The following is a 27,248-nucleotide window of genomic DNA, read 5'->3' on the forward strand; positions in this document are numbered from 1 at the left end:
TGAGCTAGGCTTAAATCTACTTCAACCATCGATTTTAAAATAGTAATAAGTGGTTTATCTATTAAGTTAGACACGAAATTCTCGAATTATAAAAAATGTCTAAAAAATTTTTAAACTTTCTTGTATCACACTATCTGTTAACTTTTAATTTAAATTCTATTGGTCAAATTTTTAATTTTATATCTAATAATAGATTCTTATTCATGACACTTAATTGAAAGTCAATAATTTAAGTTAGAAACCTTGTTAACACTTTCTTAAAATTTAAAAATTTGTTAGACATAATACAAAATATATCAAAATATATGTTATATTTTAAATCATAATTCAATTTACCTATATATATTTTATATTTAATTATAATCGTTATTATTTTCCTCTCCTTCTTCGTCCTCTGCAATGCATAGCCTGTGCTACTCAAATCCCCTCTCTGCGTTTCCGGTCACCGCCCCCTCGAAAAACCCTAATCGAACTCCGAACAAGAAATTTCAGATCCTAAACATGAGCGCCGATTTCGATCGAGCCACGGAATTGAAGCAATTCGACGAATCGAAGGCCGGCGTCAAAGGCCTTCTCGACGCTGGCGTCAATCGTATCCCTCGCATCTTCATCCACCCGCCGGAAACTCTCTCCGATCTCAAGCGAAGCCCTAAATCCCCATCCGCCGTCGCCATCCCGACAATCGACCTCTCCGGCATCGATTCCCCTGACCTCCGCCCCTCAATCGTCGACCAGATCCGGCGCGCCTCATCGACCTTCGGATTCTTCCAGATCGTCAACCACGGAGTCCCGCAGAGAGTCCTCGACGGGATAATCGCTTCGGTTAGGGCTTTCCACGAGCTCCCGGCGGAGGCGAAGGCGCCGTACTACCGGAGGGACGTGGAGACGGGAGTGTCGTACCTGTCGAACATCGACCTGTTCAACGCGAGGGCGGCGAGCTGGAGGGACACGATTCAGATATGGCTGGGGCCGGTGGCGGCGGCGACGGAGAATATTCCGGCGATCTGCCGGGATGCGGTGGCGGAGTGGGCGGCGGAGACGGAGCGGCTGGGATATTTGTTGGAGGAGGTGCTGTGTGAGGGGCTAGGGCTCAGCCCGGGGCGGCTGAAGGAGGCGACGTACGGAGAAGGGAGGATGATGGTTGGGCATTACTATCCATACTGTCCGCAGCCGGATCTGACGGTGGGGATTAAATCGCACACGGATCCGGGAGTTTTGACGGTGTTGCTGCAGGACCATATCGGCGGTTTGCAGATCCGGCACGGCGGCGGTTGGGTCGATGTGGAGCCAGTCGCCGGCGCTCTTGTTATCAATATTGGGGACTTGCTTCAGGTAACTTCTGGCTATGGGGATGGGTTCGGTTTTTTTTTTAATGAAAATTTTTTTTTTTTGTTTTAGAAAAAAATGAGCGAGTTAAGTTGTTTGGAAACTATTTGCAAAATATATTTTTATTTCTCACAAATACTATTTTGGATTTTGTTACTTCTCATGACTTATTTTGATGACTTATTTTTTGATTTATGTATGTTCCTTTTTTATCAGAGACTTTAAAAAAGGGGTCATTTTTGTTCTTAATTATATTTTTAATCTCATTTTTTTATAACACACAAAATACAATGATTTTATATTAAATGATTTTTAATATAGGTAGAATTTGTGTTGAAAGTTTGCCAACAGAGTCATTTCTTAAAAGTATAGAGCTATTAAAATGAACTTTTTGAAATTACAGTGACTAAAATGAATTATAATTTAAAAGTACAGAGACGAAAATAAACAAAAATCGAAGAATCAAAATGATATTTTAATCCAAAAAATATAACCAACCTATAAATTTAGAGTAACATTAATATTATTTGAGCATAATATTTATAAAGTTTATTTTAGAATAACAATAATTAAAACTTGTTTTAGAAAAAAGTTGCCCAAACAATGCTTTAACACAAAATGTTACTATTGAACATACGACAGAATGATGAAAAGATTTTTGAACTCTAAGAAAAAACCTTCAAATCATTATGCACTATTTTTTCTTTAAAAATTTATATAGATTTGACAAAATAAAAAAAGAAAGATAAAACATAACTCAATAATTAAAATAATAAACACAAGAAAGTGTGAAGCTTTCAAGCAGCCAAAAAAGTCAAGCATTGACTGCCTACCAAAGAAAATAAGAGCGTAAGCTTTGAAGAAAAATCAGATAAAGAGAGATGGAATTCCAACCCACTAGTCGAGATATTATTATTGACTCACCATTTTTAACTATTTTTCGGTGGACAATAATTATACAATTTTAAAAAAAAAATAATTTTAATCTACTACATAATTATCTTGATTTTAATTCTATAACTTAATTAAATCCCACATTCAATTTCAAAATTGTCAATTGAATCCCAAATAGAACAAAGCATGGCTAAAATAGGTTCCAATCTCGTCAAAAGTTCATTTCATTTTGGTTTTTTAATTTTAAAAAATATCTATTTTTTAATTATGATAAAAAATTTATATATATTTCATAGCATAAACGAATTGTTTTAATTTTCGGACTTAATGCCTATTTTGGTTTGGATAAAGTTAACTTGAGAAAGTATCATAATATAAATTAATTATTATTTTAGTCACTCTACTTTCGACTTTAGTTCATTTTGGTGTTTATACTTTCAAAACATCAATTTATGCGTTTATATTTTCAACTTTTATTCATCTTAGTTGTATTTACAAAATGTCTATCTGGTTTCTATCCTTTTACAAAAATTCTTAAGATATAGCTATAAGATTATCCTAAAAGATTTCTATTGTATATGAAATTTATATAAAAATTTTACAAACAAGGATTGAAATAGTCCATTTTAAAAATACAGATACCAAAACACTCGTTTTAAATGTATAGGAACTAAAATGAAATAAAATTAAAGTATATTAGTTAAAATAGATATTTTGAAAGTAACTAAAAATATATATATATATATACAGTATATAGACTGAAATTATATTTAAAGCTAAATTTTATAAATGAGTTAGTTATATTTATCTATTCAAGTTTGAATAATGTATTTAATATTCAGTTTACATTATTTTATACCATTACAAATCTCTCGAATAGGGTGAACAACAATTCAAATATTAAAAGAATCATAAATTAGATTCTGACAGACCTATTAAAATATTCAGCATCTCGATTCTGAAACAATTATTTTATTAAATTCGTTTATTATTTTAATGGTTTAAATAGATTGCGTCAAATGACGTGTACAAGAGCGTGGAGCACAGGGTTCTGGCAAATTCCAAGTCAGAAGCGCGAGTATCAGTCGCAGTTTTCTACAACCCTCGAATCAGAGACAACTTGTACGGCCCATTCCCAGAGCTAATCTCGCGGGACACGCCCGCGGTTTATAGGCAGTTCACTTACAATGATTACATAACACGCTTCTTCAATAAGGAACTGGACGGCAAATCTTTGCCCAACCATTACAGAGTTTGAATTCTTAAACTCTCCCTATATTTCACATGTTATGTTTGTATGTTACAAACAACTTTGCAAATATGATAGTTTTATTTCATGAATTTAGTGTAGTGATGATTAAATTAATCGGACAGGTTGATTAATATGGTTTGTTTTCAATTTAATCCTTTGGAGTATTTTTTTTTTTTGTCGTTCAATTTTCGAAGGTGTGTCTACTAAGTTTTGTATTACTCTTTAAACAATCAATTATGATATCAAGGACATATGGCAAGAGAACCACATTGATGGGAGGATTTACTTATACTCTTGAGAATCTCATTAAATAATCAACAATAAGACGAAGGCCTTAATAGGGTTATAAAATATATAAATTTTGTTTTAAAAATTAAAAGCAAGCTCCCCCAATTGCTTTAGGCACGGGCTCATCTTTTGATTTTGAATGTTGATGAATAATTTCTCTATTGAAATCACATGATAAAAATCTCAACCACTAAAAAACAAATTAATATATTAATCTGAATATAACTCAACATATATTCCAACTAAAAAATTGTAATTTTCAAAACTTTACTTTTAGGGAAGAAAAATTCTCAATGCATATGAAGGAGTGAGAACAAAAGAGAGTACTCGACTTTGGATGGCCTAAGGCTCAATATATTGTTGTTGTTATCTTGAAATAACCAAACCATGACTTTATATTACAACCAATTATGTGTTGTTGGCTGCCAATTTTTTGGTGCCAAGGTTTATTTTGGTCTGATTCAAAATTTTCATTTCAGTCCTTATTTCAAGTTTTGTTCATTTTAATGATGATTACTTTTTAAACGTTTGTATTTCTCTTTGATCAAAATATTAACATGAATTTCTTCATTCACTAAGTTTCATGAATTATACCTGTAAATTTGTTTTAATAAAAGGTTTTTAATTGTAAATATAAATCTCAATGGTGACTTTTTTTAAATTACACAAAAATATTCTAAAATGATCCAAAGTTAATTTAACATAGTTTAATTTTATTTTGATTTGATTATTTTACTTGGCAATATCTGAAGATTCTGAATTTTGAAAAGGCTTTTTAACAAGAGGGAGTTGGATCTTCCCAACAATTTCTTACCATTTTTAGTTCACTTGGAAATAATAATTAGGGGTGGGCATAGAAGACCGAAAAACCAATCCGACCGATCAAAACCGATCGAACCGACGTCGGTCGGTCGGTTTAAAAGATGAATTAGTCGACTCTTCCAATATCAAAGGAACCGACCGACTTATTAAAAAATAATAATAATAAAATTCCATTCGAGCATTCCATGAGAGAGCTGTAAGAGATGAAACAAAGAAAAAATGGTAAATGAGAGTAGATGGAATGCAAAAGAAGAAAGGGGGTAAGAGGTGAAGAGAAGAAACGAGAGAAGGTAGGAGAGAGAAAAAGAGAGGGAAAAAAGATGGGGAAAAATAAATTGAAAGGAAAGAGGGAATGGCTTATAGAAAGCCACGTGGGTGGAAAAATTGAAAAGAAAAAAAAAATCTATAAGTTTTTATATACTTTTATTTATTTATTATTATATTTTACCTTTTCACCCATTTTTCTTCTCCAACCTACGTGGCTCTTTAGTAGCCATTCCTTCAATTTTAATTTCTCCCTCTTATCTCGTTACTTCTTTTTCTTTTTTACTTATCACTCTCTTTCTTATACCATTTCTTCTTTTCATTCATGTTTCCTCTCTCCACCTTTCTTCTCTTTCTTCCTCCATGTTCTTCTTCTTCCTCTCTTCGACTCTTCCCTTTACCCTTCTTATTTTTCTTCCCTCATTTCAATCACACAGCACTCATTTTGAACAGCGCTGATTTCTTCTAAGAACCGACCAAATCGACCGATCGAACGTCGGTTAAACGTCGGGTTTGTACAGAGAGGTAAAAAGAAAAAGTCTCCGACCGACCGAGACCGATTATGTCGGTTTTCGACATCGGGGTTGGTAAAAAACCGATCTCGACCGACGCTCAACCCTAATAATAATGGTATTTTTTATGCCAAGCACATGCCAAATAATCACGTGGACGAAAATTTTGAATTAAGAAAATAATTTATAAAAAATGGTTTGACGGGAAATATTTCATTTAATCTTGTTTCCTCTGGGTCCTCACCTTTCAAATATCTATTTTAATCTATAGATTTTTTTTAAAATTACTATTTCAGCCTTTTAATTTTCAAAATATCTATTTTAATTTTTGAACTTTTAAGAAATAACTATATTAGTCATTGCCATTAATTATTTTGCCACCTAATATGTTCTTACTCAATAGTTACCTCAATCAATTTATATGGTTCCAATATATGTGCACGTTAACATATACACATCCTAAAACCCACGTTATTCCTTTGTTAAAAGGAAAACAAAAATAAATATAAAAATCATTATTAATTTTTTAATTTCAAAGACTAAAACTTTACCTGACTAAGAAATTTGATTGGTGGTCCGTGTTTGCATCAACTTATGGAAAAAATGAACGTTTCAAAAATAGTAGGAAAAAGAAAATATACCTTTAGTAAGATTGTCCATCTAAAACGGGTGCATTATCTTTTTTTTAAATTGGGTGAGATTTATAGTGTGTTTGGGATGACTTTTGAAAAAAAAAGTTTTTTTTAATAAATAAAACCACTTTTTCTGCCGGCACTTTGGGATGAAGTTACTGATTTAGAGTGTAATTAGTATAGTTTCCTATAATGTTAGATATCTAATATATGAATTAAATTTACCAAACTCTGCTTTTGGATTTAGGGATGGTTAAGTAATATATATTTTAAAAAATTTCATGACACTATTTTATTCACTATTTTATTAATTGAATTTCAAAATTCTTGATATTCTTAAATTAAATATAATACAACTAGAAATTATAATAATTATTGAATGTAATAAGTAAACTTGTTCATATTCCAACTTTTTAAATCATAAGAAAATAGTTCAGGGGAGATTTTACGGTTATGCTCGAAGCATGTAACCTTGCCCTCAAATCAGATACTATCTTTGATGCTATTTAAATAGGTAAAAAAATCTTTGGAAAATAGTTCTAAAACATTTTTTGAGTTAAAATTCCATTAGTGTGACTAGCGAAAGGCAAACATCACATTTGTAAATTGAAAATTTATTAATTTTATATTATTTTTTAATAAAGTGGAATTTTATATTAATTTTATATTCTATAGGTTAATCGGTCTCTAGTTGACACTTCTTTAGAACTATTTTTCTTTGGAATAAGCACACATTTTAATAATCACACATGTTTTAAAATAAGTTAAAAGCGATTGATATTAATATTATGTCTATATTTTTTTTATGTAATACTATAAAAAGGTTGATTTATCATTTAGTTATCAAATTCATACACATGTGATAGTGTCTGTGAGAGGCATGCTTCACCCACCAAATATGAACTAAAAAAAATGAATGAAATGGAAAGTTAGGAATAAATGTGAACCTCAATTAGTGGCAAGCTTCATGATACACACAAATTCAATTCAATTCATCGTCCATGGCTTCCTCCATTGGAGCCATTCGTTAAGCTTTTCTCTCTCTACATCCAATCATATATATATTTGGAAATTCCCACTCTGTAAAACTCCGAATCCCCCAAATCCCCTGAGTTCCTCGAAATGTTTCCCTTCTCCTTCCCGTTCATCCTCAATCCTCCCGTTTCAATTCGCCTCTGAAATCTGTCTTCTTCTCGATTGATTGATTCGATTCGATTCGATTGTTCTAATTCGCAGCAGATCAGAATCAACCATGGGATTCAGATCTCTGTTCTACCGCAAAAAGAAGTCGTACGCCTCCATCAAATCTCCGATCGTCGTCTCCACCGCCTCCGCCAGGCTTGGATCTCGATCCTCCTCCGCGAATTCGCAGCAGTCTCAATCTCAGTCTCAGATCGCAGAGCTCGAGGAGGTTTTCAAGAAATTCGACGTCAATGGCGACGGGAAGATCTCCTCCGCGGAATTAGGCTCGATCATGAGCAGCCTAGGGCACCGCGCGACGGAGGAGGATCTGGCCAAGATGATCGAGGAATTCGACGCGGACGGCGACGGGTTCATCGATCTGAACGAATTCGTGGAATTGAACACCAAGGAGATCGATCCGGAGGAGCTGTTGGAGAATCTGAGGGAGGCGTTCTCGGTGTACGATATCGACGGCAACGGATCGATCTCGGCCGAGGAATTGCACGAGGTGCTCAGGAGTTTGGGGGACGATTGCACGGTGGACGACTGCCGGCAGATGATCAGCGCCGTTGATAGCAACGGCGACGGAATGATCAGCTTCGACGAGTTCAAGGTCATGATGTCCACGGGCCTCTCCGTCGCCGTCGCCGGCGACTGAGCATCGTCGCCCGGCCGGCGGTTTGCCTGAGGAATGTGCATACCAATTCGCCAGACCGGAGATTTTTTCTTTCTGTTCTCTGACGAAATATTACATCTTCTTCCACTGCATAATATTTTTTTTTCTTTGGGACTTTATAATCATTTTTTGATTTTTTTAAAAAAATGAAGTCCCTTTTTTTTTCCTTCATTTTTTAACCAAAAAAGGACAAAATGTTACATTTGATTAACTAGCCAGGTGTCATATTTTGATTTGACTAAATTTGTAATTTAGTCATTTAGGTGCATTTGGTTGGTGATACGAAAATAAGTTTCAATAATAATAATAAAAAAAAAGAGTATAAAGAGTTCGTATTATATGTATTTCATATTGATTTTTATATTTAGTGTTACTGTCTAAAATATCATTGATTAATATAACGTATATGTTATAATTTCGTATTATTCTTATTTAATAATTTTATATAATTTATAATATATTATATTTTGAAAGTTTTAATTTTAATAAAAATGAAATAAATTTATAACATTAATAATATATTTATCAATTTTAATTATAACTTTTATCTTTTTTTTCTTAATATTTCAGTATTTTAAAGTTTCAAATTTAAAATATAAAAACATTAAAAATAATTTTTACCACATCATAAAAATATTTGAAAGAAACAAATATGTCAAATGGTTGATTCAAGTGGATAAATAGAATTCAAATTGGTTCTTAATATTTCTTCAATTTGGTCGAAGTTTCACTTTCATTTTTTTATTGGATTTATTTTTTCAATTAAGTTTTTATAAAGACAATAATGATGATAGTTTTTTGATGTTATCATTTGTGTATTACATTTTTAATGAGTCAATTGTTTTATAAAAATAATTAATTTTCAGTTTTTAGTGCATCAATGTTAGAAGGGGGAAAATTTCAACATTTAATATGTTTGATAATGTTACTTTTATGTGTTAATTAAAGGTGTGTTTGATAATGTTCTCGTTCTTCCTTTCCAATTTTATTGAGAATTTTAACGTTTGTTAATTATTTATGTTCTTTCTTGTTTAATAGCAAGAGGGGACTTTACGTAAGTTTATACTAGAGGTGAGCATTGAGAGACGAAAAATCGAGCCGATCAATCAAAACCGACCGATCGAGGTCGGTCGGTCGATTTAACAAAAAGATCGATCGAAATCGGTTTGATTTTTCAAAAGAAAAAACCGACTCAAAGTCGGTTGGTTTGGTCGGATATATTATTTCCTACCGAACCGATCGATTTGTTATATATTAAAAAAAAGAAATTATAATATTAAATGCTGCTCAGGCTGCAGCCGCCCATTGGAAAACAAGCGGAACCCTATTTCTCATCTTTTATGTTTCCAAAATTATATAAAAATTTTGGGGAAAAAAAAGCATTTAAAAAAAAAATCAAGCTTCTTTATTTTTTCAATTAAGAAAAAGTAAAGAAGAAAAAATATTTAGCAAATGCAATTATCTTTTTCATCAAAGTTTTGAAAACTCTAGATCAAAATAACTCATAAGTGAAAATTTAGGGACAACAAATATCTTTTCCAAAAAATTTGACCCTATGAGCAAATGTATCATTTTTATAACAAATGTTTGAAGGGGCATGTTCAAACAAAATCTAGACTTTTTGTTAAAGGATTGGACGAAAAATTAATCAGTAAAGAGTAAAATAGTTTTTTTCTTTAAACTAAATTCAGCTTCTACATCAGCGCCATAACCAAGTATTAAATATTTATAAACATGTCGACAATTTTATCAACATTTCTACGTATCTATAGGTTCTACATCGAAATAAGATGTATATATGTATTCTTAAAATGACGTCCCGTGCATTGAACCCATAAATTTGCACGTAGTACTCTTTTGGGAAAATTACATTTTTTTTGGTATATTTAATTTCTGATTTAAAAATTAAATAATTTTGGTTCTTTTTAAGTTTGAATTAATTTCGATTCAATCGATTTGGATTTGTTTCTATTTGCTATTTCAATTTTCAAAAGTAACATTTTCTATTTTGTCACTAAATTTGAATTACCCTATGGTTGACTTAATGAAAGATAGGCGTAACAATTAATATGATCAAGTGATCTAATCTAACAGAGAATGAGATGTTCACTGGTAAGGTCGTCTACTTCTTTTGGGACGTTTTCGATCGAGTGAGTTGAAAATGAAGGTGGATCCAACGAGGTCAATAAAATCGACATCGACATATTAACTACCACATCAATAGATTTAGTTTAATTTGATCTATAAACCTATCAAAATCTTAGCCACAAACTATTTTTTTTCTAGATATATTTGTACTAGATTCAAACATCAATGATCTAAAATGTTGGTTTTGAAAATTTCAAGGAACAAATGGAAATCAGGTCCGAACCTCGAGATCAAAGTGTAATTTGCTCGACATTAATTTTTACATTATGAGAGACATAAATTACATCATTCTTTATGATACAATCTCATGAGAAATTAAAGATTTAATAAATTGCAAACATTACCTGTCTCACAATGTAAAAATATTTCCTCATAACTACGCAGGTCAAGTTCATTTCTAATTTAAATTAAATTTGAGTAATTCATTTGAATGGAATAACCAAATATGACAATTAACTGAAAAGTTGGATAAAAAAATATATCTTACTTGGCTCAACTGCTTAACATCATCTTATCTCAACCGTAATTGACACGTGTCTTTGATCAACAGGTCATGAGTTCAAATATCTCCAACAGGTCATGAGTTCAAATATCTTCACCCTATTTATTGTACTAAAAAAACAATTCAAGATAAATATATTAAATCTTTATTGATGTGTAGATGTTTTTATCAACATTTCTATATTTCCATTATATCATACAAAAAATTGACGAAATATAAAATAGTATGAATACTATGATTAATGTGGATATAATATTAACAATAAAAATTTTAAATTTGCCAAAAGCGAATATAGCTCAGGGTAATTGACAAGGTTGTGAATCCGATCCTCCACCACCACATGTTCTACTAAAAAAATTATAAATTTGTTTAAAAACTGTGAAATGCTTATATATTATTTTGAATACTTTTAAGGTTTTTTTATTTTTAGAGAATTTTCAAACAATATTAATTGACATTTGGATATTTTGTTCATATTTACGGCAACATTTTCATTAATATAATATCTAAAACCTCGATCAAAATAATCAATCCAAAAGTTTAAGTTGATAGGTTGAGTAATTCATTTACGAGTATCTCAACATAATCCTTGATCCTTATGGCTACCACGCATGCATTTCCATTTGTGTGAATATTAATTTCCTCATCATCCTTGGCTCTCATGGAATTTACTACACAATCCCACAATTATATTTCTAAACTACCTATAAATATCATTCAAAATGATTCATATATTTTGTACATTCAAGCTCTTGGGTTATTTCTAACCAATAAATTCACCTCTTTTAATTTGATCTTTCAACAAAATATTAATTTTCATTGATTTACCATGTCTCGTTGCTTAGATCAACGAATGATTCGAATTCTGAAGGAAAATGATGATCTTCGAAGAGACCCACCGTCAAACTGCAGCGGTGGGATCATCAGTGACAGTGACTACAATCAGTGGGAGGCAACCATCATCGGACCAGAAGGTACCCCTTACGAGAGAGGTTTATTCAAACTCTCCATATATTTGCCTCCCGAGTATCCAATGAAGCCACCAAAAGTTACCTTCAAAACTAAAATTTACCATCCTAACATCAATAGTAAAGGTAATATTTGCCTTGACATTCTCAAGGGAAATTGGAGTCCTGCCTTTACACTTTCAAGTGTGTTGGTTGCAATCTGCTCAATGATGCCTGATCCAAATCCAGATGATCCGCTTGAAATAGAGATTGCAAGGCTTTACAAGAACAATAGGCCTCAATTTGACAAGATTGCTCGTGAATGGACACAAAAATTTGCTCATTAAACTATAATCATAAAAAGGAATCCCGACATGTGATCATTTATCTCTACTTTGAAATGGATCGATGTATAACCAAAGTTCTTACGCTATCATTATTAGAAAATAAAGTGACTTTTCTTCCCATTTTTATATTGAAAATTAAGATGTTACATTTGATTATCTAGCCAAATTTTATATTTCTATATAACGTTTTTATTTTGCTAAATACCTAATTTTGCCGTTAATATTTTTTCAATTTGGTTGAAGTTTCACCTTCGTCCTTAATTGGATTTATTATTTTTTTTTCCAATTACATCTTTATAATCATTAAAGGTCAAAAGAATAATGATAATTTTTATGATGTTAACCACTTTTTAGTATATTAACCATTTTATGAGTTAATTTTTATTACAATAAGTAGTTTTTAGCAAGATTTTAAAAAGGAAAAAGAAAAAATATTTAACAAATGCAATTATATTTTTCTTTATTAAAAAAAATAACAAGAAATGAAATCTTATTAGACTTTTAAAAACCCGTAGATCAAAACAACTAGTAAGTGAAACAATTATTTCCATCCTTGTCCTTATTTTTCAAAAACCATTTTACCAAAAATTTGACCCATAATGTTTTATTTATTTATATCATGAGCAAATATCACGTTTTTATAAGAACAAATGTTTGAAGTGGCATGTTAAAACAAAAACTAGATTTTTTGTTAAAAGGATTGAACAAAAATTTAATTAGTAAAGAATAAAATATTTTTTTTATTCAAACTCAGAAACTTAAAATGCAGCTTCTAAATTTTCTTCAATACAATATATAGGATGAGAGATTCAACCTTACGACTTTTTAGTCAGAAATAAATACAATAACTAGTTGAACTATGATCTAATTGAAATAGAAAAATAACTAATGCAAATATTTTTCTTGAAAAAAATAATTAATCAAAGGTCGATTCACATAATCCTTGTTGCTATCGAATATTTTAAAATGACTTCTCGTTGGACCTACAAATTTGATCGTAGTACTCCTTTAGGAAAATTACATTTTTTTGGTCCCATTTACTAGCTATCAAATGTAAACTTAGCAAAACTTAATTGATTGAGGTATATATCCCGACCAAAAAATTGTGGGTTTGAATTCATATCTTTATTATACTAAACAAAGAAAGTTAAAGATGTTAACAAAATAATAATAATAATAATAACAACGAAAAAAGAAAAAGGGAAAAAAATGAAGAGATTCGATAAAAATTAAAAATATTTTTATTTATATAATAATATTTAATAAGAGAGAATACACCATTAATTCAAGAGAGAGAAAGTAAGATAAATTGTATCAATTTTACCTCTAAAAATACGGGTCCCACATAAAAATTAAAAATATTTTTATTTAAATAATGATAGAACTTCTTTACCCATGACACAGTTTAGGAGGGAGTAGTATGGGAGTTCTCTACGGAGGACTAGAAATTTTCCCCTTTCTACTTGATTCACGAGGTTTAAAAATCAAATAATTTTACCTCCTGAAGTTTGAATTAATTTCTATTTTAGATTTGGATTTGTTTCCACATTTGGTATTTCAAGTTTTAAAAGTGAAATTTTATATTTAGTGAGATTTTGATTTTATTTTTATTCAGTCTTTAAAATCCACATCGACATAAAAACTATCCCATCGATAAATCTAATTTAATTTGATCTATAAACGTATCAAAATCTTAGCAAAAATCAAATTTTTTTTAAAATATTTGTATTGGAATTGATGACCAAAAACACATAAGTCGCATAAATTACGTGTCTCACAACGTAAAAATCTTTCATAAATACGTATCTCAAGATCATTTCTAATTTAAATTCAATTTGAGTACTTCATTTGAATTGAATAATCAAATACGGTAATTAAATGAAAACTTGCATAAAAAAAATTTGTTCATATTTACATCAATATTTCCATTAATATCTACATCTAAAACCTGGATCATAATATTATTTACCATTTTTTTCTGTTTTTTAGTATAACAATAGATCGAAATGGGGAGATTCAAACTTATAATTTTTTAGACAGTGACATGTGCAACACTAAACTAAGCTCATATTGCAGGATATTATTTAACTTTTGAAAGGTCAAAATGTTTGAATCTTCCTACTTTACGTAGGGAAAAGAAACACCTATTTTACAAATATTTTTCAGGCATTGATTGCATAATTTTTTCTTTTTTGGAAAATAGATTTGCATAATCTTTTTTTTTTTTTTTTGGAAAATAGATTGCATAATCCTTAGTAGTTATGGCTACCACACATGCATTGCCTATTTGTGTGCATATTAATTTCCTTATAATCCTTAATTGGCTCTCATGGAATTTACTGCACCATCCACCATTATATTTCCAAGCTACCTATAAATATCATTCAAAATGGTTCATATATTTTGTACATTCAAGCTCTTTGGGTTTTCTAACCAATAAATTCACACTCTTCTAATTTTATCTTTCAACCAATTTCTATTTTTACTAATCTATCATGTCTTGCCATTTAGATAATCGAATGGCTCGAATTCTGAAGGAAAATAATGATCTTCGAAGAGATCCACCATCAAACTGTAGCGGTGGGATCATCAGTGACAGTGACTACAATCAGTGGGAGGCAACCATCATCGGACCAGAAGGTACCCCTTACGAGAGAGGTTTATTCAAACTCTCCATATATTTGCCTCCCGAGTATCCAATGAAGCCACCAAAAGTTAGCTTCAAAACTAAAATTTACCATCCTAACATCAATAGTAAAGGTAATATTTGCCTTGACATTCTCAAAGGAAATTGGAGTCCTGCCTTTACACTTTCAAGTGTGTTGGTTGCCAGATGATCCACTTGAAATAGAGATTGCAAGGCTTTACAAGAACAATAGGCTTCAATTTGACAAGATTGCTCGTGAATGGACACAAAAATTTGCTCACTAAACTATAATCATAATATTTTTTAGAAGGAATCCATGTATTAAATTTCTACCGACATGTGATCATTTATCTCTGCTTTGAAATGGATAAGTATTGATGATATGTATAACCAAAGTTGTTACGCTATCATTTTTAAAAAATAAAAAATAAATAAAGTCCCTTTTCTCCTATTTTTATATCAAAAATTAAGAGGTTACATTTGATTACCTAGCCAAATTTAAATATCTAATTTTGCTCTCAATATTTTTCAAATTGGTTGAAGTTTCACCTTGGTCCTTAATTGGATTTCTTTTCAATTAAATCTTTGTAATCATTAAAAGTTAAAAGAATGGTGATAATTAAATCTTCAATCACACTAGCTGCCATGCTTAAGTCAGCGATGAGAGAATTACTAAGTGAAGTACTTAGGGTTATTTGCTTACCTCTAGGGTTCAGCCAGTGGTCCCATTTATAGGATTCTTGCCTTCTGGAACCTTCTCGTTGAGTCATCTATACATCATCACTGGATCACAAGGATTCATGGATTGGGGCACCTCAACCAATGGGAGAGGAGATAAAGTGGGCTCGGCCCGCTGGTCGACGCCGAGCCGGGGTCGGGACTGAGCCCCGGCTCACTCGGTCTGTCGTTGGGTTTGGGCCTCTCTGGTCTGTAGAGGCTCATTTCCTTAGCCGGATCCAATCTCATAACAGTGGCCCCTACTCTCGAGATGAATGGTGAATGGCATGACAGTGTCAAGATCTCCATTTTGAGAGTTCTTGTTGGCTGGTTGTATCATCTAAGGTTTCCAACCCGTTGAGCTTTTACCAAAGGTGTGTTGGCGAATAGCAAATGTGCTTAATGCCTAGCTCCCTACAAAAGTCTCGAAAAGCCACATTGTTGAACTGTTTTCCATTATCACTGATAATGGTGTATGGTACTCCGAAGCGGCAAATTATATTTCTCCAGATAAAGTCAGTGACCTTTTTCTCGGTGATTGTAGCTAGGGCCTTCACTTCGGCCCATTTGGTGAAATAATTAACTCCCACTACTCCAAATTTGGTCCGGTCTTTTCCTTGTGGGAGGGGTCCTATGAGGTCTATTCCTCATTGGGCGAAAGGCCAAGGACTCATTATGCTTGTTAGTGGTTCAGGTGGTTGTCTAGGTATCGTTGCAAACCGCTGACATTTGTCGCATTTTTTAGTAAACTGCGCCGCATCGTTTAGCATGGTTGGCCAATAATATCCTTGTCGAACGATTTTATGGCTTAGAGATCGTGCTCCAGAATGGTTACCACAAATACCTTCATGTATTTCTCTCATGACGTAGTCAGCTTCTTCTGGTGCTAAACATTTTAGGAGTGGTAAAGAATAGCCTCTTTTATACAAGTTTCCATCTCTAAGAACATACCTAGCTTCCCGTCGTTGGAGTTGCTGGGCTTTTATCCTTTCATTAGGTAGAGTCTCATCTCTTAAATATCTAGTCAAAGGGCTCATCCCGTTCTCCTCGGATTGCTCTTATTCGTCGATATCCATTGCCTCCTGAAACTCTATGCTCGGCTCAGGCAAAATTTCTATTGGCACGATTCTTCCCAGGTCGGTTTCATAGGTTGCAGCTAGTCGGGCTAACGCATCTGTGTTGACATTTTGGACACGGGGTATTTGCCTGATCTCATATTTTGAGAATCGGCCGAGCTGGTTTCTTACCTGGGAAAGGTACCTTGCCATATGTGGCTCTTTGGTTTGAAACTCCTCTTTCACCTGACTTACTATTAACTACGAATCACTAAGTATCAGTATGTTCATGACCCCAATGTACGTGGCAGCCTTCAGTCCTGCTAACAGAGCTTCGTATTCAGCCTTGTTGTTGGATGCATGAAAACTAAACAGTAGTGCATATTCGAATCTCTTCTTATCTGGGCAAGCTAGTAGAAGTCTTGTCCCGCATCCTTTAAGATTTGAGGACCCGTCCACGTAAAGGGTCCAAGGTTGCTCTTCCTCACCTAGCTGTGGATTGATACTACATATTTGATGTTCTTTTGGTGTTAATTCCACTATGAAGTCTGCTACGGCTTACCCTTTCATCGCAGTCCTCGGTTTGTAATGGATGTCGTATTCACTAAGCTCTACAGCCCACTTTACCAGTCGTAAAGTCTCTGGACTTTGTAAGATTTGCCGTAGAGGAAGGTTGGTGAGGACAGTTATCTTGTGGGCTTGGAAATATGGGCGCAGCCTCCGAGCCGAGGTGATTAAAGCTAGAGCCAATTTCTCCACTTGTGGGTATCTAATCTCTGCATCCACCATTACTTTACTCGTGTAGTAGATGAGAGATTGTCGTCCATCCTCTTCTTTTACCAATGGTGAATTCACCGCAGTGTCAGATACATCTAGGTATAGGTAGTGCTCGTCATCAGTGATCGATTTTGATAGGAATGGGGTCGCCCTAGATATTGCTTTAGCTCCTTAAAGGCAACATCACACTCTTTCGTCCATTCGAACTGCCCCTTTTTCCTTAGGAGTTTGAAGAATGGTAGACACTTTTCTGTTGAACGACTCACAAATTTGTTGAGTGCTGCTATTCTTTTGTTGAGTCCCTACAATTGCTTTAAATGTCTGGGTGGGTCCATCTCCAACACGGCTCTGATTTTGTCAAGGTTGGCTTCAATTCCTCGTTGATGCACTAGGAATCCAAGAAATTTTTCTAAGGTCACTCCAAATGTGCACTTGCTGGAATTCAACTTCATCTTGTATTTCCTCAAGACCTCAAATCAATATTGCAAAAAATAAAAAACACAAAATAGAAACGTTATCAGACTTTTAGAAACTCGTAGATCAAAATACTCATAAGTACTAAATTTTTTTTATAAAATTATTTCCATCTTTATCATTATTTTTCAAAAATCATTTTACCAAAAATTTGACTCATAATGTTTTTGTTGATCGTGGAAATTTGGCCTCTTTGGTTCTCGCCAAATGTGCACCAAGCTCAATAATCATGAGATTGGATACCTGTAAAACCGAACAAACCTAACCTGGTGTGACTTCAGTCACACTAGCTCCGATGCTTAAGTAAGCTATGGGAGAATTACTAAGTGAAGTACGTAGGGTTTACTTGCTTACCTCTAGGGTTCAGCCAGTGGTTCCATTTATAGGAGTCTTGCCTTCTGGAACCTTCTCGTTGAGCCCATCTATACATTGTCACTGGATCACAAGGATTCATAGACCGGGGCACCTAAACTAATGGGAGAGGAGAGAAAGTGGGCTCGGCCAACGGGTCGAGTCGGGATCGGGACTGAGCCTTGGTCGACGCCGAGCTGGGGTCGAGACTGAGCCTTGGCTCGCTCAGTTTGTCACTAGGTTTGGGCCTCTCTGGTTTGTAGAGGCCCATTTCCTTGGCCGGATCCAATCCCATAACAGTTTTATTTATTTATATGATGAGCAAATGTCTTGTTTTTATAAGAACAAAGGTTTGACAGTTGCAAGTTCAAACAAAATCTAGAATTTTTTGTTAGTAGATTGGACGAAAAATTAATTAGTAAAGAGTAAAATAATATTTTTTTTATTCAAACTTATAAACTAAAATGCAGTTTCTAAATTTTTTTTAGTTCGATAACGTAGGATTAGAAATTCGAACACACGAAGTAAGAACAGTAACTAATTGTGTTTAAATTGGCGGTCTCACTTCTAAAACTTAGAAATCAAAATAACTAATACAAATATTTTTCTTGAGAAAAATAATTTATCAGAGGTTGATACACATGATACTTGTGCTATTGCACATTTTTAGACTTCTCCCGGATTGGACCCACAAATTTGCTCGTAGTACTCTTTTGAGAAAATTACATTTTTTGGCCTCATTTAATTTCTACCTTGATTCACGAGGTTTCAAAATAAAATAACTTTGGTTCATGAAGTTTGAATTAATTTCTATCCTATTTGGTATTTCAAGTTTTAAAAGTGATATTTTTCATTCAATGAGATTTTGATTTTATTTTTATTTGGTCTTTGAAATTCGATTTTGATTTCTATTTTTCTGTATTGAATTGACCATTAATTAATTTAATAAAAAATGACGTGACAATTGACATGACCATTAAGTTTAATGGAGAATGAGATGTTCTTTATTAATAGTAAGGTCGTCTACTTCTTTTGAGACATCTTCGAGTGAGTTGAAAATGACAGCAAACCCGACGAGGTCAATAAAATACACATCGACATAGTAACTACCACATCGATAAATCTAGTTTAATTATTGGAATTGATGACAAATCATTTGACCCATATTTGTGTTTATTAGTGTTGAATATAAATGGGGTTGTGCCAATTTTCTATTAAGTCAACGAATAGTTATCTTTAACTTAGAAAATAAATAGAAATAAAATCTCAAGTGTCATTTTTGAAAGTCGAGTGACCAAATAGAAACTAAATTCAAAACATTAGTGATCGATAATATCAGGTTTGAACCTTGAGACTAATGTTTAATTTGCCCGACATCGTCATGGATAATTTATTCACTTGAATCGATATTTATAATGAAAAATTTTTACATAGTGGGACACATAAATGACAAGATTCGAAGCAAAAATACATCAATTGCATAAATTAAGTATCTCGCAATGTAAAAATCTTTCATTATAAATACATATCTCAAAGATCATTTCCAATTTAAATTCAATTTGAGTAATTCATTTGAATTGAATAACCAAATAGGGTAATTAAATGAAAATTTGAATAAAAGAGAAATGGTAAGCTCAACTAGTCAAGACCAATATATTAAATCTTCATTGATATGTCGATATTTTTACCAACATTTTTATATGTTCATGGATTTGACATCGATATAAATAATGAATCGATATTTAAATTATATTGTACAAAAATTGACGAAATATAAAAGAGTTTAAATAATATGATCAATGTAGATATAATATTAATAATAAAAATTTTAAACTGGTTTAAAAACTATGAAATGCTTGTTTATTAATTTGAAAATTTTTATGGTTTTTTAGTTTTAGAAAATTTTCAAAAAATATCAATTGATATGTCGATATTTTGTTCATATTTACATCAACATTTCCATTGATATCGACTTTTAAGACATCAATCAAGATATTATTTACCTCTTTTATCTTTTTTAAAAAATAATAATTAGTAACATATGTCAATTACCGCTGAACTAAACTCATGTTGCTAAAACACCTATTCCGAAGGTCAAATGTTAAATGTTCACCTATTACCGCTAAACTTTTAAAATGTCAAATGTTCAAATCTTCCTCCTATCTCGAAGGAAAAAAAACACCTATTTTACAAATATTTTTCTTTATGAAGGCATTGATTGCATAATTCTCAGTCCTTATGGCTACCACACATGCATTGCCTATTTGTGTGCATATTAATTCCCTTATCATCCTTAATTGGCTCTCATGGAATTTACTACCACCGTCGTCCCACTATTATATTTCCAAGCTACCTATAAATATCCTTCAAAATGGTTCATATATTTTGTACCTTGAAAGCTCTTTGAATTTTCTAACCAATAAATTCACACCCTTCTAATTTTATCTTTCAACCAATTTTCATTTTTACTGATTTATCATGTCTTGCCACTCAGATAACCGAATGGCTCGAATTCTGAAGGAAAATAATGATCTTCGAAGAGACCCACCGTCAAACTGCAGCGGTGGGATCATCAGTGACAGTGACTGCAACCAGTGGGAGGCAACCATCATCGGACCAGAAGGTACCCCTTAAGAGAGAGGTTTATTCAAACTCTCCATATATTTGCCTCCCGAGTATCCAATGAAGCCACCAAAAGTTACCTTCAAAACTAAAATTTACCATCCTAACATCAATAGTAAAGGTAATATTTGCCTTGACATTCTCAAGGGAAATTGGAGTCCTGCCTTTACACTTTCAAGTGTGTTGGTTGCAATCTGCTCAATGATGCCTGATCCAAATCCAGACGATCCGCTTCAAATAGAGATTGCAAGGCTTTACAAGAACAATAGGCTTCAATTTGACAAGATTGCTCGTGAATGGACACAAAAATTTGCCCACTAAACTATAATCATAATATTTTTTAGAAGGAATCCATGTATTAAATTTCTACCGACATGTGATCATTTATCTCTGTTTTGAAATGGATAAGTATTAATGATATGTATAAGCAAAGTTGTTACGCTATCATTTTAAAAAAATAAATAAAGTCCCTTTTCTTCCCATTTTTATATTGAAAATTAAGATGTTTCATTCGATTACCAAGCCAAATTTTATATTTCTATATAACTTTTTTTTTTTTTGCCAAATATCTAATTTTGCCGTTAATCTTTTTTCAGTTTGGTTGAAGTTTCACCGCAATCCTTAATTGGATTTATTTTTTTCCAATTACATAGGTTAAAAGAATGATCATAATTTTTATGATGTTGCCACTTTTTAGTATATTAACCATTTTAATGAGTTAATTTTTATTACATTGAGTAGTTTTTAGCAAAATGTTGAGGTTTATGAAAAGTCATTTTTTTCTTTTTATCATTTTTCAAAAAAAAAAATGTTACATTTTATTATCTAGCCAGGTGTCAAATTTAATTTGTGTGTGAATTGCTTTTGGTAGATGTATTTGGACGGTGATCTCGGAAAAGAAATTTGAAAATAAGGAATCAATCAAAAACAGTTGTCTTACACGTTTTTTGAATATTTGTTTTGTTGCATATTTTAAAATTGAATTTCAATTTAAAACATTATTTTAATATATTTGTAGGCTAATGTTACGATCCAAATTTTTTTTAGTACAACTTTGTGGGGGTGGAGGTTCAAACTCATGACTTTTTAGTCAGGGATAGGTGTCTTAATCACTTGAGTTATGCTCGGCTTGACTAATAATATATGTTATAATTTTGTATAATTATTATTTTCAATTTTATGGAATTTATATTATATTATATGTTACCTGCTTTGATGAAATAAATATATGAACTATATATTAATTTTTATCTTTTCTAATGTATTTCTATATTTTATATTTTAAATATGAAAAAATTGAACATAATTTCTACTATCTCGATAACATGATAAAAATAATATTTTAAAAAACAAATATGTCAAACAGCTATTTAGATTTGGTTCAAGTTTCACTTTCATTCTTTATTTGATTCATTTTTTCAATTAAGTTTTTATAACCACTAAACTAAAAAGAATAATGATAATTTTTTTTTGGTTGTTATTCCTGTTTTACCATTTTAATAAGTCAATTGTTTTATAACAATAAGTAATATAAGGTGAGTAAAGTTTTTTTTTTTTTACTAAAAATTGCAAAATCTACCTTATTTACAAAATTGTCTCAGTTGTAAACTCATTAGTATTATTTCTGGAAATATAAACATTAGTGACGTATTGCAAATTTCACAAATCAGTTAAAAATCGTGAGAATTAATTCCGGTACTATATTTATTATAATTTAACTAAAAATAACAATTTATCTATAGAAGAAACAAGATGACTAAACCGCTAAAGCTTATGCCCATCTAGGTGAGAGAGAGTTAATTTTAAAATGTTAAATAAATAAATAACTTACATCATATCGTTATTTTTCAAAATTTATTTTCCAAAAATTTGACCTAGAATGTCTTATTTATTTATTTATATGATCAGCAAATATCTTAGGTCTATAGGAAAGATAATGAATTGACAACTTGTTGGCTTTTTGGCTCCCAGTTAATTAATTTAATTAATTAATGTTTTGATGATAACAAATACACTTAGTATTAATTGTTTTTTGTGTGTATGAATTATTGTTATTAAAACATAAATTTATTATAAGCTTCAATCATATTATATGATTTATTGTAATACATACTTTGTTATTGGAAAATTTTAGTGTTTTAAAGTATCTATAGCGCAGAGCTCGTTACGACGATTCCAACGGATTTTGAATTATCCAAATCGAAACTCAAACGAAGAAATTATAGTCGATTGAAGTTGTAAGGATAAATTCTCGAGATGGATGACGTGACAGTTGAATCCTAGATGGACAAGTAGAAAAGGAAATGAAATTTTTTAGTTTATAAAAGAAATGGAAAAGAAAAAGAAAGGAGGAAAAAGAAATGAAAAGAAAAGAAAAAAAGAAAAAAAAGATATCAGCAGAGGCGCTGAAAGAAAAGAAAGCAAGAAGAAGAAGAAAAAAAAAGTTTGAATTTTGTTTTACCCGTTTACACACATAAATATATAATATATTATTATATTATATTTTCAAAATCAATTATTATTTTATTCGACTAAATCTCAACCTTTCATCTATAATCATTTTAAATTCAATGATCCAAATTTAAACTTGATTTCATTCTTTTTAATTTTTACTCCTCTATTTAAACTCCTACTTCTATCAAATTTCAACAACATTTTTTCTCCAATTTTCTCTCCAATTCATCCCTTGTTCAACATCTCTCCAAAAACTTCAATGTTTCTTTAAATTTGTCGTGGGAGATTTTATTTGAAAGATGTTGAGTTTGTAATTTTTATTTTCTTTTAGCAAATTTGAGGACTTTATTTTGTAAGAATTTTTCTTGCAAAATTTGTGAGTAAAAATTTGAATATCTACTCTTTGAGAGAATTTGTAACCTTGTGCATCCAAAATTCCAAATCTTTGTAAGGGTTGCTCTTGAGCCCAAAAAAGAGTGTTGTTTGAGCCTAGACCGTGGAAAGGATCGGGTTTGTTCTTGATCCCGTAAAAAGAACTTTGTACCGGTTGGACTCTAAGCCGTTAAGCAGTGGAAAGAGTCAAGTTCTTCAATTGAACACCCAAGAGGAGCTTGGGAAGTGGAGTAGACCGATTGTTGCCGAACCACTATAAATTTTCGGTGTCATTTTCTCTAACTCATCTCTATTAAATTTTTGCAATTAATTTTCTTTATTATAAATTGTATGAAATTAATTGCTATAATTTGTTATTCATATTTATGTGCAATATTTAGATGGTGAAATTAATTAGAGTTCTTGAAATGTTTGTATTTCTAATTTGTTGTTTAATTTTGTGTTAAAATTATTGATTTGTAAAAAGTTTACATAATTGTTTAAATTGGGCCCACTGTAGTAAAAATTTTATAAATTGTGATTAAACTCTATTCACCCCTCTAAGGTTGTCATACCGATCCAACAATTGGTATCAGAGCGAGGTTTCGTTCTTCTACATAAATTATTTTTCAAAATTTACTTTGATATTAAGTATCTTGTTAATTTTTGAAAAATAATTTGAAAAGCTTAATTGCTAGAGCTATGACAACTTTAGATTTTTTGGAAAGTCATTACATTGATAGACCTCCTTTCTTTGATGGTAGAAAGTATGATGTTTGGACACATAGAATGAAAACTTTTTTGTAATCTATTGATTTTGACATTTTGTATGTTTGTGAAAATGATATTTCAAAAGCAAAATTGAATGATGAAATGATTTCTTTTAATTCTCAAGCTATAAATATCATATGTTGTGTTTTAGATAGAAATATATATGATAAAATTTCACATTTTACATATGCATATGATATTTTGAATTTTCTTGATAATATGTATAGTGTTGAAAAATCTCCTTTTATTACTAATGATTTATTTGATGTGAAGGAGAATTATAATTCTCAAAATCAAAAATAGTTCCATGAAGTGTTAAAAGAAAAATGTGATGGATCATCTTCTTTGTGCTTGATGGCTCATTCGAACAACGGGACCGATCTCGAAAGCGATGAGGATGAGGTAAATCAAAAATCCCTTTCTTATGATGAATTATATGATACTTTTGAGAATATGCAAAATGACTTAGAAAAAGTTAGCTCTAAATATATTAAACTATCAAAAAAGTATAAAGCATTGTCCATTGAAAATAAATCTTTGATAGATCAAAATACTTGTTTGAAAAATAGAGTCACAAATGATCATGTAGTGCATGATGATGGTTGTGATGAAAAACATGTTTTGAATGATAGAATTAAATTTCTTGAAAAAGAAAATGAGGATCTCAAATCTCTAGCATGCGAATTAAAAATTGATTTGAATGATTTGAGAAATAAGAATGAGAAAATTGAATATTTTTCTTTGGAATTAAATGATAAGATTGCTAGCTTAAAAAGTGAAATTGATATTTTGAAAACTAGTAATACATCTTTACAAAAAGAGAAATTTTCTTTTATTGATAAAATTAAATTCCTTGAATGTGATATTAATGAGAAAAATGATCTTTTGCATAGGCTTAAAGAAAAAGAATTGCTTGCTAATAAGGAGCTTGAAATTGCAAAAGATTATATTAAGAAATTGACAATAGGTGCTCAAAGATTAGACAAAATAATTGAATTAGGAAAATCTTATGGTAATAAGAGAGGTTTAGGTTATGTAGATGAATGCTCTACTCCTTCAAGTTCTAAAAATATCTTTGTTAAAACATCTCCTATTGTGCCTAAACTTAATATGCCTAAGGTTGTGTCTAAGAATGCTAAATCTAGTTTTGTACCAATTTGTCATCATTGTGGTATTGAAGGTCATTGTCGCAACGTCGTCGCGACGCGGAGCGGCCGACGTCATCCCCTGAAGGGTCTCTTTTGAGATAAGGGTTTGGAGTCGCCACCAATCATCTGCGAAGTGTGATTGGTCACCTAAAAATAAAGGCAAGGTCTGCGAAAACAGATTGTTGGTTCGAGAGTCGACTGAGCGTAGGAAGGTGTTAGCACCCTATGACACCCGTTCGAAAACGGTACCACATTTTGTAAAAAATTATCCTATTATTTTATTTGGTCTAAAAAAAGGAAATATTTTATTTTAAATGTCCCATATTATATTAATTCACATTTTGTAATAGGATATGAATTAATAGGTATGAGTAGCACGAACTTGGGTCATCTACATCAAAAAAACCAAACCTTTACCACTATTCTAACATCGTAAGATGTAGACATTGTATTCCTTTACAAAAACAAAGGTTTTAATTTATTTTTTTAAACTAAAAAAAGACCTACGAATTTTGTTCAATTAAAACAAAAAATAAATAACTTTTTTTTATTTATTTCGAAATTAACAAGATTATTTAAAAGAAAAGAAAACTTTTATTTAAAAATAAAATCAAATTACTTTAACAAAACTTATTTGCTAAAAACTGATTTTTTGTTAAGATTATTTTCAAAAACATAACCACCAAACCAAACCATTAAAAGAAATTTTTAAAAAAAATGAGATTTTATTCAAAAATACTCTGTTTTTATCTCCTCTTTTTTAAAATCCTACCGCAGAAGATTTTTTTTAATTAAAAAAATAAAACAAATTTGACACAAAAAAGTAAACCTTGTAAAAAAAAATCTTTTAAATAAAAACTATCTCTTAAACTTTGAATCCAAATTTAAAAGAATCCAGATTTTTTTAAACAAGATTTATTTTAAAAAACTCATATTTTTTCAACGTATTTTAACCAAAATTTTAAAGTAAAATCTTTTATTAAAATAAAATTAAGTTTATATTTATTTCACTTAAAAAAAACTCTTCTTGATTAGAAAAGGAAAAACCTTTTTATTTTAAAACAAATTTTAAAATATCAAAATCCTTATTTTATTTTCAAAAACTTTATTTAAAATTAATTTAGAAGATTTTTTTGTATCTTAAAAAAATGGTTTCTTATTAAAAGCTTTTTTTCCAAAAAAAAAAAGTAAAAAAAAAAACATTTTCTTAAAAAAAACATTTTTTCTAAAGAAAAATCTTTTTATAGAAACAAAACAATGTGTTTCAAATTAAAAACATGATTTCCAAAGCCAATTTTCTCTTATTTAAAAAAAAAAGGTTCTTTCCAACGTATTTTATACTTACTTAAAACGCACCACTGGGAGATCGTCGGAGTGTCAGCGGGCTTGGAATAAGCTGTGAAGAAGGTTGTTGCTGCTGTGTCGTTCGCGCCGTTCCCTTGCGTCGTCGGAGGTCGTGGGTATGAAGGAGAAAAGGTGGTGATGGTGGGATAAGAAATGAGAAGAGATGAATTTGGTGGTTATTGAGGAAAAAGATGAGTTTTAGAGATGGAGAGAAGAAGATACAGTGATGAGTTTCTAACTCTATGTGTATTTTCTGTGTGTTGTTTGCCCTTTAAATACACAAAAAAAAAAAATAACAATAACGTGAGTTGAGTAAAACCATAGAGAAAAAGAAAAGAAAAGGAAAGCATAGGAGACACACGTGGCTGGAACTTTGACGATGAAAAGATCAATTCTGTTAAAAATCAAACTATTTGTTTAACATAAAATCTTTATTTTTTTAATTCTTATTATTAATAAAATCAAAATCTTTAAAACAAAATCTATATTTTTTTAATTTAATTTAAACTTTAGCTTATAACCAATAATAAAATAATCTTATAGTATTTTAAACCAAAAAAAATAAAACTTAATAAAACAAAAATTAAATAGTAAAAATTAAAATTAAAATGAAGCCGCGCCAAATACGATGTCTACAGTCATATTAGACCTAAGTGCTTTAAATTGAAATATACTCATACTACTTCCCCTAGAAGAAATTTTTCTCAAAGACTAAAGTCTCACA

The 27,248-nt window shown here is 31.1% G+C and overlaps 3 protein-coding genes and 3 pseudogenes across 3 annotated transcripts; 5 read left to right on the forward strand and 1 right to left on the reverse strand.

Annotated features, from left to right (window-relative positions):
* Positions 1-359: 359 nt before the first annotated feature.
* On the forward strand, positions 360-3,624 carry LOC111024395 (1-aminocyclopropane-1-carboxylate oxidase homolog 4). The gene is made up of 2 exons (XM_088117914.1): positions 360-1,332; positions 3,230-3,624. The coding sequence occupies exons 1-2, from the start codon at positions 400-402 to the stop codon at positions 3,476-3,478; spliced, it is 1,182 nt and encodes a 393-aa protein (XP_087974040.1). The 5' UTR covers positions 360-399; the 3' UTR covers positions 3,479-3,624.
* A 3,479-nt stretch (positions 3,625-7,103) lies between these two features.
* LOC111024405 (putative calcium-binding protein CML25) lies at positions 7,104-8,186 on the forward strand. Its single transcript, XM_088116970.1, has one exon. The coding sequence runs from the start codon at positions 7,243-7,245 to the stop codon at positions 7,828-7,830; it is 588 nt and encodes a 195-aa protein (XP_087973096.1). The 5' UTR covers positions 7,104-7,242; the 3' UTR covers positions 7,831-8,186.
* Positions 8,187-11,351: 3,165 nt separating this feature from the next.
* Positions 11,352-11,792, forward strand: LOC111024403 (ubiquitin-conjugating enzyme E2 11 pseudogene; annotated as a pseudogene).
* Positions 11,793-14,311: 2,519 nt separating this feature from the next.
* LOC111024393 (ubiquitin-conjugating enzyme E2 11 pseudogene) lies at positions 14,312-14,723 on the forward strand (annotated as a pseudogene).
* A 1,749-nt stretch (positions 14,724-16,472) lies between these two features.
* LOC148209228 (uncharacterized) lies at positions 16,473-17,000 on the reverse strand. Its single transcript, XM_088117461.1, has 2 exons — positions 16,774-17,000; positions 16,473-16,716 (listed from the first exon to the last, which is right to left on the reverse strand). The coding sequence occupies exons 1-2, from the start codon at positions 16,998-17,000 to the stop codon at positions 16,473-16,475; spliced, it is 471 nt and encodes a 156-aa protein (XP_087973587.1).
* A 3,315-nt stretch (positions 17,001-20,315) lies between these two features.
* On the forward strand, positions 20,316-20,756 carry LOC111024404 (ubiquitin-conjugating enzyme E2 11 pseudogene; annotated as a pseudogene).
* Positions 20,757-27,248: the final 6,492 nt, after the last annotated feature.

The sequence above is a fragment of the Momordica charantia genome, assembly GCF_013281855.1.
Source record: "Momordica charantia cultivar OHB3-1 chromosome 9 unlocalized genomic scaffold, Mcharantia_2.0 BLBB01000009.1, whole genome shotgun sequence".
Classification (NCBI taxonomy): Eukaryota; Viridiplantae; Streptophyta; class Magnoliopsida; order Cucurbitales; family Cucurbitaceae; genus Momordica; species Momordica charantia.